Below are 12,692 nucleotides of genomic sequence, written 5' to 3'. Positions count from 1 at the left end.
CTTAGAGGGGAACAAAGGAGGCAGAAAGCAGCTCAGTACAAGTTCAGGTTTTATCTGCAGCTGCTAAATAAAAGGGAAGAGGGTTGACCTCTGACCTCTGACCTGCAGTTGAACAGGTTAATGTGCTCATCATAGCTCAGATGAAGCCGTTTATCACCTCTTATTTAATCTCAGGTCAGACCCAGCGGGCCCGTCTGAGCTCCACTCCAACCCCTCAGTCGTCCTCTCTGGGTCTCACCAGCAGCTCCAGACTGGGACACGGCGCCGGCCGCCGGCCCCGAGGTAAGCCGCCGCATTAAAGGGACAGTTCGCCTCTTTTGACATGAAGCTGTGTAACATCCCATATCAGCAACATCATTTCTGAACATCTTCTTACCCCCTGCTGCGTCCTGTGAGCAGAGTTCCAGCCTCGTTTTGGTGTTGATGAAGGTAGTCCGGCTAGTTGGCTGGGGTTTAAAAAATAAAGCGTTTTGCTTCTCAGAACAATATGCGTTCAACAGAGTAATACATTTGCATCACAAAATGGTTCTTCAGGAAAAAGTCAGACCTCACAATCTCTTGGCCCTATTTTCTCTCCCTGCGTATCACTGCCTGCACAGCAGGCAGTGATACGCAGTGATACGCACAGCAGGCAGTGATACGCAGTGATACGCACAGCAGGCAGTGATACGTAACAGGCGCGGCTGTCGGCAGGCGGCAGCAGGCAGTGATACGAAGGGAGAGAAAATAGGGCCAAGAGATTGTGAGGTCTGACTTTTTCCTGGAGAACCATTTTGTGATGCAAATGTATTACTCTGTTGAACGCATATTGTTCTGAGAAGCAAAACGCTTTATTTTTTAAACCCCAGCCAACTAGCCGGACTACCTTCATCAACACCAAAACGAGGCTGGAACTCTGCTCACAGGACGCAGCAGGGGGTAAGAAGATGTTCAGAAATGATGTTGCTGATATGGGATGTCATACAGCTTCATGTCAAAAGAGGCGAACTGTCCCTTTAACGCCGTCACAGCTGAACGTCACCATAAAGCGTCGCAGCAACGTCATCTAAAGAAAACGCATTTATGTTCCAGGTGTGTTTGACGAGGACTCTCGCCACAATAACTCGGACTCCATCTTCGGCTCGGCGGATTTCAGCCACAACACGTCCAGCTCCAACTCGCCCGTCGCCTGCAGAGGTTCGTGTTCGATCACTGATCGGTTCTGTTGTCGACCCCGCCGTCTGAAAACTGTCATTTTTCCGTCTCAGACGCCTCGGATCGCCAGGGCCGCTCAGCCAGCCTCTCCAGCGATGACGTCGTCAGCCTCAGCCAATCGCAGCCCACCCTGTCGCGCAGCTCCACCCTCCCTTATGACCAGGCCCCCCAAAGAGCCCAGCCGCAGCGCGGCGGCGCCGTCAGGACGAGAACGCGGCCATCTTCTCCAGGAAGCGAGATGGTGACACTGGAACAGTTTCTAAACGAGAGCAACCTGCAGTCTCCTCCGGTGGTGAGAAACAAATGTTTTTATTCAAAATGTTTCAGGAGAAACGAGTGTTTTTATTCAAAATGTTTCAGGAGAAACGAGTGTTTTTATTCAAAATGTTTCAGGAGAGACGAGTGTTTTTATTCAAAAAGTTTCAGGAGAGACGAGTGTTTTTATTCAAAAAGTTTCAGTAGAAACGAGTGTTTTTATTCATAAAGTTTCAGGAGAGACGAGTGTTTTTATTCAAAAAGTTTCAGGAGAAACGAGTGTTTTAATTCATAAAGTTTCAGGAGAGACGAGTGTTTTTATTCAAAAAGTTTCAGTAGAATCGAGCGTTTTTATTCAAAAAGTTTCAGGTTTCAGTTACCTGTGGGGGGGTGGATGACCACTGGGACTTGATCCCGGAGACGGGGGGCGGAGCCAAGGCGAGAACAGCCTCCGTTTTAACCTAAATGACCATAAAGTTGTAATAAAGCTTAATAACGGTTCCGGTTGCCGAGGTAACCAGAACTTCTCACCCCGTCCAGGTGTCCACGGGAAGCCGGGAGGACCTGATGACCGACTACTTCACCAGAAGCCCCGCCCACTCAACGCCGGCCCGGGACCAGGCGACCCCCACCAGCTACGTCACGCCCACCGTGCAGGCGTCCGGCCAGCGGCCGGGGCAGAGCGTGAAGCCGTCGCCCCGCCAGCCCGTCGGCCAATCCCCGGCTTCGGGCCAGGCCGCCGCTCCGAGAGGCAGCCAATCCCTGAGCAGGGCGTTCAGCCTGGCCTCCGCCGACCTGCTGCGCGCCAACGGGCCGGACAGTTTCCGTGGAAACGACGGTTCTCCCGGCCAGGCGGACGCGGTGGTTCGGCGGCAAGGAGGAGGGGCTAACGGGCGCGAGCGGCCGCTGTCGGCTCGCTTCGCCACGGCGGCCGGTCACCACGGAGACGACCTCCTGACCCCGAGCATCCACCACTCCACGTCCCTCAACCTGCAGGCGGAGCGGCACGCCGAGAGGGAGCGCGACCGCGGGGGCCGGCCCGCCGCTCGGAACGGCCCCGCCTCCCAGCACCACCACCGCGGAGAGGTCGCCATGGTGACCCCCGTCAGGGCCACGCCCCCCACCGCCGCGCGGCCGGACGACGCCCCGGAGCCCGGCGACGCCCTCAGGGAAGGGCGGGCGGGGGACGCCGCCGCCCACCCCAAGAAAGATGGCGACAGAGAACGGTGCGACTCGGCGGAGCGTCCGAAGAGCACGCCGGCGTCGCCCGACCCCAACAACGACCCGCAGACGGTGTGGTACGAGTACGGCTGCGTCTAAACGCGTGAACACGTGGCTGCGTCTAAATCCTGGAGAGCAACGAAACACAGAAAATCTGCCGGATTGAAACGGCTCCTCGGGCAGCACTACGGTGGCCTGGAAGGATCTTTTATCACGTTCTCTGTATTGTTTAATAAGTGTTTCAGACCTTTGTGAGAACACTAAGAACTTCTGCAGAACCGGCTCGACTGAATGTATTTCCTGGTTTTTATTTTTTATTTTTTTCTTCTGCTCTATCGGACAAACACTGGAAGAGACGGAGGGAGAATAAATAGAAAGACACGAAGAGACGGATGGAGCGAGCGGATAGATAAACAGGACAGACACGGGGCGACTCCTCCCTGTTAAATTACAGTCTTTCTTTCTCCCTCCATCTTTAGATTCTGTCCCAGCATGCAACACTCTGACACTTTACTGGAAACGCTGCTCAACCCGAGCCAACACACACACACACACACACACGTATATATAATGATATACACACTGCTTCCCCGGGGGGGTTTGGTGGCGGCGGCCTCAGCGACCATCGAGCTGGAGCAAACCGCTGAGTTTGGGCGCCGCACGCTAACCTGAGCTCGCATGCAACAGGAGCGCCACGCTCTGCCGGCAGATCGCTGCTGGGAAACTCTCGTGAGAACAGAAACATCCAGCCGGCTCTGAGCTGATTGTTGATGATGTTCCACCAGAAATTCAGCTCTTCCGTTTCATCCGTGCACAGAAATACTGATTTTTCTTTTTTTTTACCTTAATATTTATCATTCTGGTGTTCGTATTCTCCCATAATGTCGATATTTGAGCCCATTTAAAGTCTCATTTAAGATCCATTTTCCACAGCTCAGGTTTCTCTGTTTGTTCTGGACTGAAAGGAGCAACCTGATCTCTGAACACGTGCCTAAAATAAGCACCAAGCCTCGGTTTGTTGGACCTGGCAGCCACTTTTATTTCTTTAGCACGATTAAAAGCAACAAGTTAGTTTTAACCATCAATGAGTAAAAAAAACAGCCAGAACAAACACAGACCTGATGAGACTCAAACCAAAAGCAGAGATAACGGTTTCTAACTCTAAGAATGTGAGCTTATTCAGATGAAATTGATCAGAAAAGTAGGATTTTAATGTCAGAATATTAAAGTGTGTGTAAACAGCTGCTGTGAGCCGACCGTGTTTTAAGTTTAGGACCGTTAAAAGTTCATTAATCATGATAATAACTGGCTGATATCAGAGATATCTGAGTTTATACAGGGGGCAGCCATGATGGAACGTGTCACCGGTTGCTATGGTGATTCCCGCATATAATAAGCTGCGTTTTTTTTTGTTTGTTTTTTTTTAAATTCAGGTGAAATTAGGATCATTAAAGTAGTTTAAAAGTAATGTGCAATGCCACGGTTATTCCTGAACGTTCAGTTAAAAATCAAAACGGTGAATACGTAGAAACCATAAAAAGATTAAACTCAGATTCTGCCGTTAAAAAGTTTCACTTTGAATTATGCTTCTGAGCGTTAGCTTGCTTTGGCGTTAGCTTGCTTCAGCGTTAGCTTCCTTCAGCGTTAGCTTCCTTTAGCATTAACTTGCTTTAGCGTTAGCTTGCTTTCGCGTTAACTTGCTTTAGCGTTAGCTTGCTTCAGCGTTAGCTTCCTTCAGCGTTAGCTTCCTTTAGCATTAACTTGCTTTAGCGTTAGCTTGCTTTCGCGTTAACTTGCTTTAGCGTTAGCTTGCTTTCGCGTTAGCTTGCTTTCGCGTTAGCTTCCTTTAGCGTTAACTTGCTTTAGCGTTAGCTTGCTTTAGCGTTAACTTGCTTTAGCGTTAACTTGCTTCAGCGTTAGCTTCCTTTAGCGTTAGCTTGCTTTAGCGTTAGCTTCCCTTAGCGTTAGCTTGCTTTTGCGTTAGCTTCCTTTAGCATCTTCTGGACCTCAAATAAATGAAAATAAAAACAACTAAATGATGCAGCGGCTCAACCAGATTTATTTTTATTTTTCTAAATACATTTAAATGCGTACTTTCATTATTTCAATCCCTGAAGTCTTCCTGGTCAGAGCAGCCAACAAACCAGTCAAACCAGGAACTTTTAGTTTGAGCCTTAGCATGCAGCTGCTGGTTCCTGTGGTGGAGTTTAAACGGATCGAGGAAATCCACCTGAATTAATTTGATCTCAAAAGTCGAACAAAGTGAGCAGCTGCTGCACAGAACACTGAAATACTGTAAAAAAATCAAGCCGTTAATGAAGATATTAAACAGATAATAAGGGTCAGAGTCACAGTGTTTCTGCTCATTTCTTTTCTGTGATGAACAGTCGTTTCTTTGAAAAGAAAAATCTCTTTTCTCGGGTGTAAACATCCTGAAAGCACCAGAACACTGATGATGATGATGATGATGATCTTGAACAAACATCACGTTTATATGCAACACGCTAACTTATTGTTCCTGTAATTTTTGTACATTGTTAGATTTTATGAGCTGGTCGAATATTAGTTTGTTTTTTTTTTACTTGAAAATGTTTTAATACCAAAAGAAGAAAAAAAAACTGAATGAATTCCTGTAAACTGGCAAAAACTCTGATCATTTTAGATGTTTCTCAGAAGCAAAACGCAGGTCTGATCTGCGCCGGAGTCACTTTCTGTGATCAAAATGTGGACGTTGGGGGGCTTTAGTCTGTCGGCATCGTGTGGTTCCCCCCCCCCCCACGCCTCAGCAACACTGAATAAAAAGATGAACTCAGATGATTTACAGAAGTGAAAGAGAAGATGGACGTCACTGAGGTTTCCTGTAACTGGAATAACTGCCGAGACTACTGAAGGTTATCACAGATTAAAGCCGTTTGGTAAAGATTTTAAACTTGAACTGGTTTTCATTGTATCTTCTCTGCGCTGTGGGAACAAACACACAAACACATTTTAACACATTTTACACATTAACACTTCAACTTTATGTTTATATTTAAAGACACATTTAAAGATGACTGTTGACCAAAGTGCTTTATGGGCTCAGCCAGTGACACAAAAACACATTTTAACACATTTTACACATTAACACTTCAACTTTATGTTTATATTTAAAGACACATTTAAAGATGACTGTTGACCAAAGTGCTTTATGGGCTCAGCCAGTGACACAAAAACACATTTTAACACAAACACACATCTTAACAACTCTTAACACACATTTTAACAAAAGCTCAGATTTCAGCCTCAACAAACCTCACTGAGACGTTCATCTTACATCTTTGAAGTGAAGCTGGAGCTAAACCTGAATGTGACTGATGGAAACGCAGGTTAAATGATGACCTTCAGAGGTTAAATGATGACCTTCAGAGGTTAAATGATGACCTTAAGAGGTTAAATGATGACCTTAAGAGGTTAAACGATGACCTTAAGAGGTTAAACGATGACCTTAAGAGGTTAAACGATGACCTTCAGAGGTTAAATGATGACCTTAAGAGGTTAAACGATGACCTTCAGAGGTTAAACGATGACCTTCAGAGGTTAAACGATGACCTTCAGAGGTTAAACGATGAACTTCAGAGGTTAAACGATGACCTTCAGAGGTTAAATCATGACCTTCAGAGGTTAAACGATGACCTTCAGAGGTTAAACGATGACCTTCAGAGGTTAAACGATGACCTTCAGAGGTTAAATCATGACCTTCAGAGGTTAAATCATGACCTTCAGAGGTTAAATGATGACCTTTAGAGGTTGAATCATGACCTTCAGAGGTTAAATGATGACCTTTAGAGGTTGAATCATGACCTTCAGAGGTTAAATCATGACCTTCAGAGGTTAAATCATGACCTTCAGAGGTTAAACGATGACCTTCAGAGGTTAAACGATGACCTTCAGAGGTTAAACGATGACCTTCAGAGGTTAAACGATGACCTTCAGAGGTTAAACGATGACCTTCAGAGGTTAAACGATGACCTTCAGAGGTTAAATCATGACCTTCAGAGGTTAAATCATGACCTTCAGAGGTTAAATAATGACCTTCAGAGGTTAAACGATGACCTTCAGAGGTTAAATCATGACCTTCAGAGGTTAAACGATGACCTTCAGAGGTTAAATCATTACCTTCAGAGGTTAAATCATGACCTTCAGAGGTTAAATCATTACCTTCAGAGGTTAAATCATGACCTTCAGAGGTTAAACAATGACCTTCAGAGGTTAAACGATGACCTTCAGAGGTTAAATCATGACCTTCAGAGGTTAAACGATGACCTTCAGAGGTTAAATCATTACCTTCAGAGGTTAAATCATGACCTTCAGAGGTTAAATAATGACCTTCAGAGGTTAAACCATGACCTTCAGAGGTTAAATCATGACCTTCAGAGGTTAAACGATGACCTTCAGAGGTTAAATCATTACCTTCAGAGGTTAAATCATGACCTTCAGAGGTTAAATCATTACCTTCAGAGGTTAAATCATGACCTTCAGAGGTTAAACGATGACCTTCAGAGGTTAAACGATGACCTTCAGAGGTTAAATCATGACCTTCAGAGGTTAAACGATGACCTTCACAGTTTAAATCATGACCTTCAGAGGTTAAATCATGACCTTCAGAGGTTAAACGATGACCTTCAGAGGTTAAATCATTACCTTCAGAGGTTAAATCATGACCTTCAGAGGTTAAATCATTACCTTCAGAGGTTAAATCATGACCTTCAGAGGTTAAACGATGACCTTCAGAGGTTAAATCATGACCTTCAGAGGTTAAACGATGACCTTCAGAGTTTAAATCATGACCTTCAGAGGTTAAATCATGACCTTCAGAGGTTAAATAATGACCTTCAGAGGTTAAACGATGACCTTCAGAGGTTAAACCATGACCTTCAGAGGTTAAACCATGACCTTCAGAGGTTAAACGATGACCTTCAGAGGTTAAACCATGACCTTCAGAGGTTAAACCATGACCTTCAGAGGTTAAATCATGACCTTCAGAGGTTAAATCATTACCTTCAGAGGTTAAATAATGACCTTCAGAGGTTAAACGATGACCTTCAGAGGTTAAATCATGACCTTCAGAGGTTAAACGATGACCTTCAGAGGTTAAATCATTACCTTCAGAGGTTAAATCATGACCTTCAGAGGTTAAATCATTACCTTCAGAGGTTAAATCATGACCTTCAGAGGTTAAACGATGACCTTCAGAGGTTAAACGATGACCTTCAGAGGTTAAATCATGACCTTCAGAGGTTAAACGATGACCTTCAGAGTTTAAATCATGACCTTCAGAGGTTAAATCATGACCTTCAGAGGTTAAACGATGACCTTCAGAGGTTAAATCATTACCTTCAGAGGTTAAATCATGACCTTCAGAGGTTAAATCATTACCTTCAGAGGTTAAATCATGACCTTCAGAGGTTAAACGATGACCTTCAGAGGTTAAACGATGACCTTCAGAGGTTAAACGATGACCTTCAGAGTTTAAATCATGACCTTCAGAGGTTAAATCATGACCTTCAGAGGTTAAATAATGACCTTCAGAGGTTAAATGATGACCTTCAGAGGTTAAACCATGACCTTCAGAGGTTAAACCATGACCTTCAGAGGTTAAACCATGACCTTCAGAGGTTAAACCATGACCTTCAGAGGTTAAACCATGACCTTCAGAGGTTAAATCATGACCTTCAGAGGTTAAACCATGACCTTCAGAGGTTAAACGATGACCTTCAGAGGTTAAATAATGACCTTCAGAGGTTAAATGATGACCTTCAGAGGTTAAACGATGACCTTCAGAGGTTAAACGGTGACCTTCAGAGGTTAAACGATGACCTTCAGAGGTTAAATGATGACCTTCAGAGGTTAAACGATGACCTTCAGAGGTTAAAGCAGAAGCCAGCGGGGGCTCAGATGACTGTTTTGGTTAACTAAGAAGGAGCGTGTCACCTCATTCAAGAGGTTTCAGACTGAACCACGTTTCTCGCAAACAGGAAACCAAAGTGTTACTTTTCTTCTGAAAAGCCAAATGACAAACAGAGACACTCCCTGAATATTTCACTGGGGGAATATTCCACCAGAAGAGAAGAGAAAGAGATAAAGAGAAATAAGTGGAAACAATGCAGAGGGAAAAACCTCGGTGTGGTTAACGAGGAAACCGTTTAAAGTTTGAATCTGAATCACAGGAACCTTCACCATGTCACATTATCACAGCTGAAAACTGACAGCTTCTCATGGAAAAAGGGAGATTTTCAGCATATTATAACAAACATGTTTGATTATCTTCAGGTCCTTGTGCTGATTAACTCCTGTTGTATTTCAACCTGTAAAATGGAAGCTCTGCTGTTCTGCTTCTGAAGTTTGTTGCTGCAAACAAAGCTCTCCAAGCTCTTAAAATAGGTGTCAAAGTGTTGCATCTGACCACATAAATGTGACTTCAGAATGACTCAGAAGCCAAAAACAGCCCACCACATAACCCCCCAAAACTAAACTTTAAAAACAAAACAGGAAACTAACAGAGAAATGATACAAACAAAACAGAATCCACCAATCAGGAGCCAAAGCCCGACCACTACTCACCGCAAAGCATCGTGGGTAATGCTAAACATTTCAGAAGACCAATGTTCACACGTTGGGACCATTTTACATCTGTAGATATAAAACATTTATAATTAATAATCGTGTAATATTACAACCTTCTCTGCTGTTTCATGACTATTTTTTAAATTCTAGCAGTTTCTAACCATGTTAAATTTGTAATTAAATTGCTTTCATGCTTGTTATATATAATTGTTCTACATTTTAATTTATTCTATGAATGAACCACGAAGTTGTTAGCTGAAAACTTTGGACTTTTTCTGCTTCTTCCCTCATCTTCAGTCTAGTCCTTGTACCTGAGCATCTTCAGAGGAATGTGTTTTTTCTTTGTTAAGCCACTTAACTCTGAGCTGTGAACCATTCAGGCAGGAAAAAGGCTCCTAACTCAAGGGATGAACCAGTGTTGTGTCCACACAGAACAGACAACTTAGCAAAGAAGCCGTTTTAAACTGGATCTTTAGGCACTTTGTTCCCAGCAGCCTGTCACAGAGACACATCATTTGTTCCCATTTCTTTAGCTGCATCTGTGAAAAACAGCTTCATAGTTTCAACTTTTTTGTACATTTACGTTAAAACTGCTTTCAGTTACCAAAAGAGTCAAATTAATATAAGAAATTCAGTTTAAAAAAAATCCTAATCCCAAAATAATGAATGTTATCACGTCTAAAAGTAGAAAAGTAGGAAAAAAACAGAAAATAATAAGAATTATATGTTATTCAACTTCAAGAAAAAGTAAATAAGATTCAATTTAAAGCTTAAAAAAGGAATATAAGATATAATCTAATGACTAATTATGGAACAATTCATATAAATGAAATGATTAAACTGTTTTATGCCACCAGAAATGAATAATCTAGAAGCTCTTTGTGGGTTTTAGACTGGAATTAAGATTTGTTCCCATTTCTTTAGCTGCATGTGTGAAAAACAGCAAAGATAACACAGTGTGACAGACAGAAAACAGGATTTCTGCAGCAACAAGGTGATTCCCAAAGAGCTGTTAGCTGAAAACTTGGCATATCTCAGCATGGTGTGCAGTGTGTCCTTAAAACATTTGAGGAAACTGGACAAGTGGAGGACAGAAGAAGAAGTGTCAGGCCTAAAGAACTATCTCCAGCAGATGAACAGGATCTGAAAGTGATGTCCTTAAGAAAGAGGAAAACATCCAGCAAAGACCTGACACAGGAGCTGAGAGATGCATCTGGACCTTCAGCTGATCCATCTGCTGTTGGCCCAAGCCTCATCAGAAATGGGCTCCATGGAAGGGTGGCTGTCAGGAAGCCGTTCTTAAGGAAGGGAAACAGGGAGAAAAGGCTGAGCTGTGCCAAAGGACACAAGAAGTGGGCTGAAAATCAGTGGCAGCAGGTCTGATGGAGGGATGAATCCTCCCCAGAGCCCGGAGCTCAACATTACTGAAGCAGTGTGGGATCATGTTGGCAGAGAACGCAACAAAAGGCAGCCCACATCCAAAGAAGAGCTTTGGGATGTCCTTCAAGAAGCCTGGAGAACTATTCCTGAAGACTCCTTAAAGAAAGGACAGAAAGCTCCTCTCAGAGGGTTCAGGCTGTGCTGGAGGAGAAAGCAGCTCAGAGCAGATATTCACTTTAAAGCTGCTCAGAACTGAACTAACTCTGGTTCTGCCTCAGATTCTGGGTTTATGTTCATGTTGGAACATGTTTTAATGTGTAAGAATTTCCTCTCAACCGACTTACCTGTCTTACCTTCCTTTACTTTTTTTTTCTTACTTTTTTAGTACTTGCTTTTTCTCTTTAAAAAAAAAATGTTTATCTTTTTTAATTTCTTGTTTCATGTCTGTTGTTGCTGCTGTGACAAGTGAATTTCCCCATTATGGGATAATAAAGTACAATCTAATCGAATCTAATCTAATCTAAATAAAGGTTTAAAATAAGAATAAATTAGGACTGGATCTGGACTTTCTGATGATATTTAACTCTAAAATAAGTAAAAACTACAGATCAAAGTTGTTCAGACCGTTTTTTTGACGCTTCCGTTTTCATTTTTTCTGACGCACGCCCGCGCTCCGTGGGCGCGTGCATGGCACAAGGAGCACAGACCCACGGAGCGCGCGGTCAGTTTGATGCAGACTGTCGGAGCGCAAAGACGCGGTAAGGACTCCTCTTTTCTGCCTAATGTGCGAGCTGCTTTGCGTTTATTCTGCTGGAGGGTCCGGGGACGGAGCCGGGGGGCAGATACCAGCCGGGGGGCAGGTACCAGGCAGATTGTTGCTGGAACAGAGTCTTGGTTTGGGTTAGGGTGGATGTTAGGGTGGATGTTAGGCTGTTATTGATCCGAGCTGCGGCTCCATCTGCAGCCGGACTTTTCTCTCTGTGGAGAAACGCTGCACAATATTCCGGAGAGCTCCAGGAATCATTCAGGGGAACATGTGCCCCCTCTGTCCGTTAAAGGGGCAAACCAGGCAGGTGGGAGTGAGGCTGAACTTGTAAATACTCATCCCGTTACAGGAAGTTCAGAGTTGTGTTGGTGCTTCTGCAGGAAGAGAAGAGAAGCTGACATGTGTCTGAGTCAGAGTGTTTGGTTTCAGCATGTTTCAGCAGCAGAAATATGCAGCAGGCAGTGACTGATTAAAGGAAGGTTAAAGAGTTAAAGAGTTAAAGAGTAAACGGGCTCTGAGCTTAAAGGGACAGTTCGCCTCTTTTGACATGAAGCTGTGTAACATCCCATATCAGCAACATCATTTCTGAACATCTTCTTACCCCCTGCTGCGTCCTGTGAGCAGAGTTCCAGCCTTTTGGTGTTGATGAAGGTAGTCCGGCTAGTTGGCTGGGCTTTAAAAAATAAAGCGTTTTGCTTCTCAGAACAATATGCGTTCAACAGAGTAATACATTTGCATCACAAAATGGTTCTCCAGGAAAAAGTCAGACCTCACAATCTCTTGGCCCTATTTTCTCTCCCTTCGTATCACTGCCACTCAACAGAAGCAGTAAAAATGAGACTTAAAAACACATTTATTGATAATTAAGTCTGAGGAAGAAGTGCCTCGGTCTCACTGAGCATCAGAACCAGCAGGTGTTGGAGCTCAGTTTTTAAGCCTCGAACAGGCTGAACATGTGGTTCACCTTTAAGCAGATTCCTGCTAAAGGAAGCTGAGCACAAACTAAACGTTTCGGACGCGCTGATGCATGCTGACCGGTGTTATTTCCTCATTCCCTGGAGCATAAACCGGTTCAGCTGTGGATTATTATATTTATCCAGGAAAGTTCCAGTGTGAATATTCAGCTGACAATGTTTCATTAGTTCATCTTGTTTCTCTTTTCGTCCTGTAGATTAATAACACACAATAATAATAATAATAATAATAATAATTATATGATAATCCAACATTTTAGAGCATCTCTTTCACCTATTGTTATATTATTATATTATTG

The 12,692-nt window shown here is 43.7% G+C and overlaps 2 protein-coding genes across 3 annotated transcripts in view; both read left to right on the top strand.

Moving 5' to 3' along the window:
* ccdc88c (coiled-coil domain containing 88C) overlaps positions 1-5,573 on the top strand; it is a 68,224-nt gene extending 62,651 nt beyond the window's left edge. For both annotated transcript variants that reach the window (XM_075448960.1, XM_075448959.1), the window contains exons 28-31: positions 175-282; positions 1,072-1,176; positions 1,248-1,486; positions 1,990-5,573. In XM_075448960.1, coding sequence (XP_075305075.1) covers positions 175-282; positions 1,072-1,176; positions 1,248-1,486; positions 1,990-2,769 — 1,232 coding nt within the window. In that variant the 3' untranslated portion in view covers positions 2,770-5,573. The remainder of the gene's footprint in view (positions 1-174; positions 283-1,071; positions 1,177-1,247; positions 1,487-1,989) is intronic.
* Positions 5,574-11,367: 5,794 nt separating this feature from the next.
* The window catches only part of gpr68 (G protein-coupled receptor 68), a 41,726-nt gene continuing 40,401 nt past the window's right edge, over positions 11,368-12,692 (top strand). The window contains exon 1 of the mRNA XM_075447734.1: positions 11,368-11,411. The gene's annotated coding sequence lies outside the window, so the exon portion shown is untranslated. The remainder of the gene's footprint in view (positions 11,412-12,692) is intronic.

Source organism: Odontesthes bonariensis, chromosome 17 (assembly GCF_027942865.1).
Source record: "Odontesthes bonariensis isolate fOdoBon6 chromosome 17, fOdoBon6.hap1, whole genome shotgun sequence".
In the NCBI taxonomy this organism is placed as follows: Eukaryota; Metazoa; Chordata; class Actinopteri; order Atheriniformes; family Atherinopsidae; genus Odontesthes; species Odontesthes bonariensis.
The sequence above is the reverse complement of the archived record's forward strand: the minus strand, read 5'-3'. Positions and strand labels throughout refer to the sequence as shown.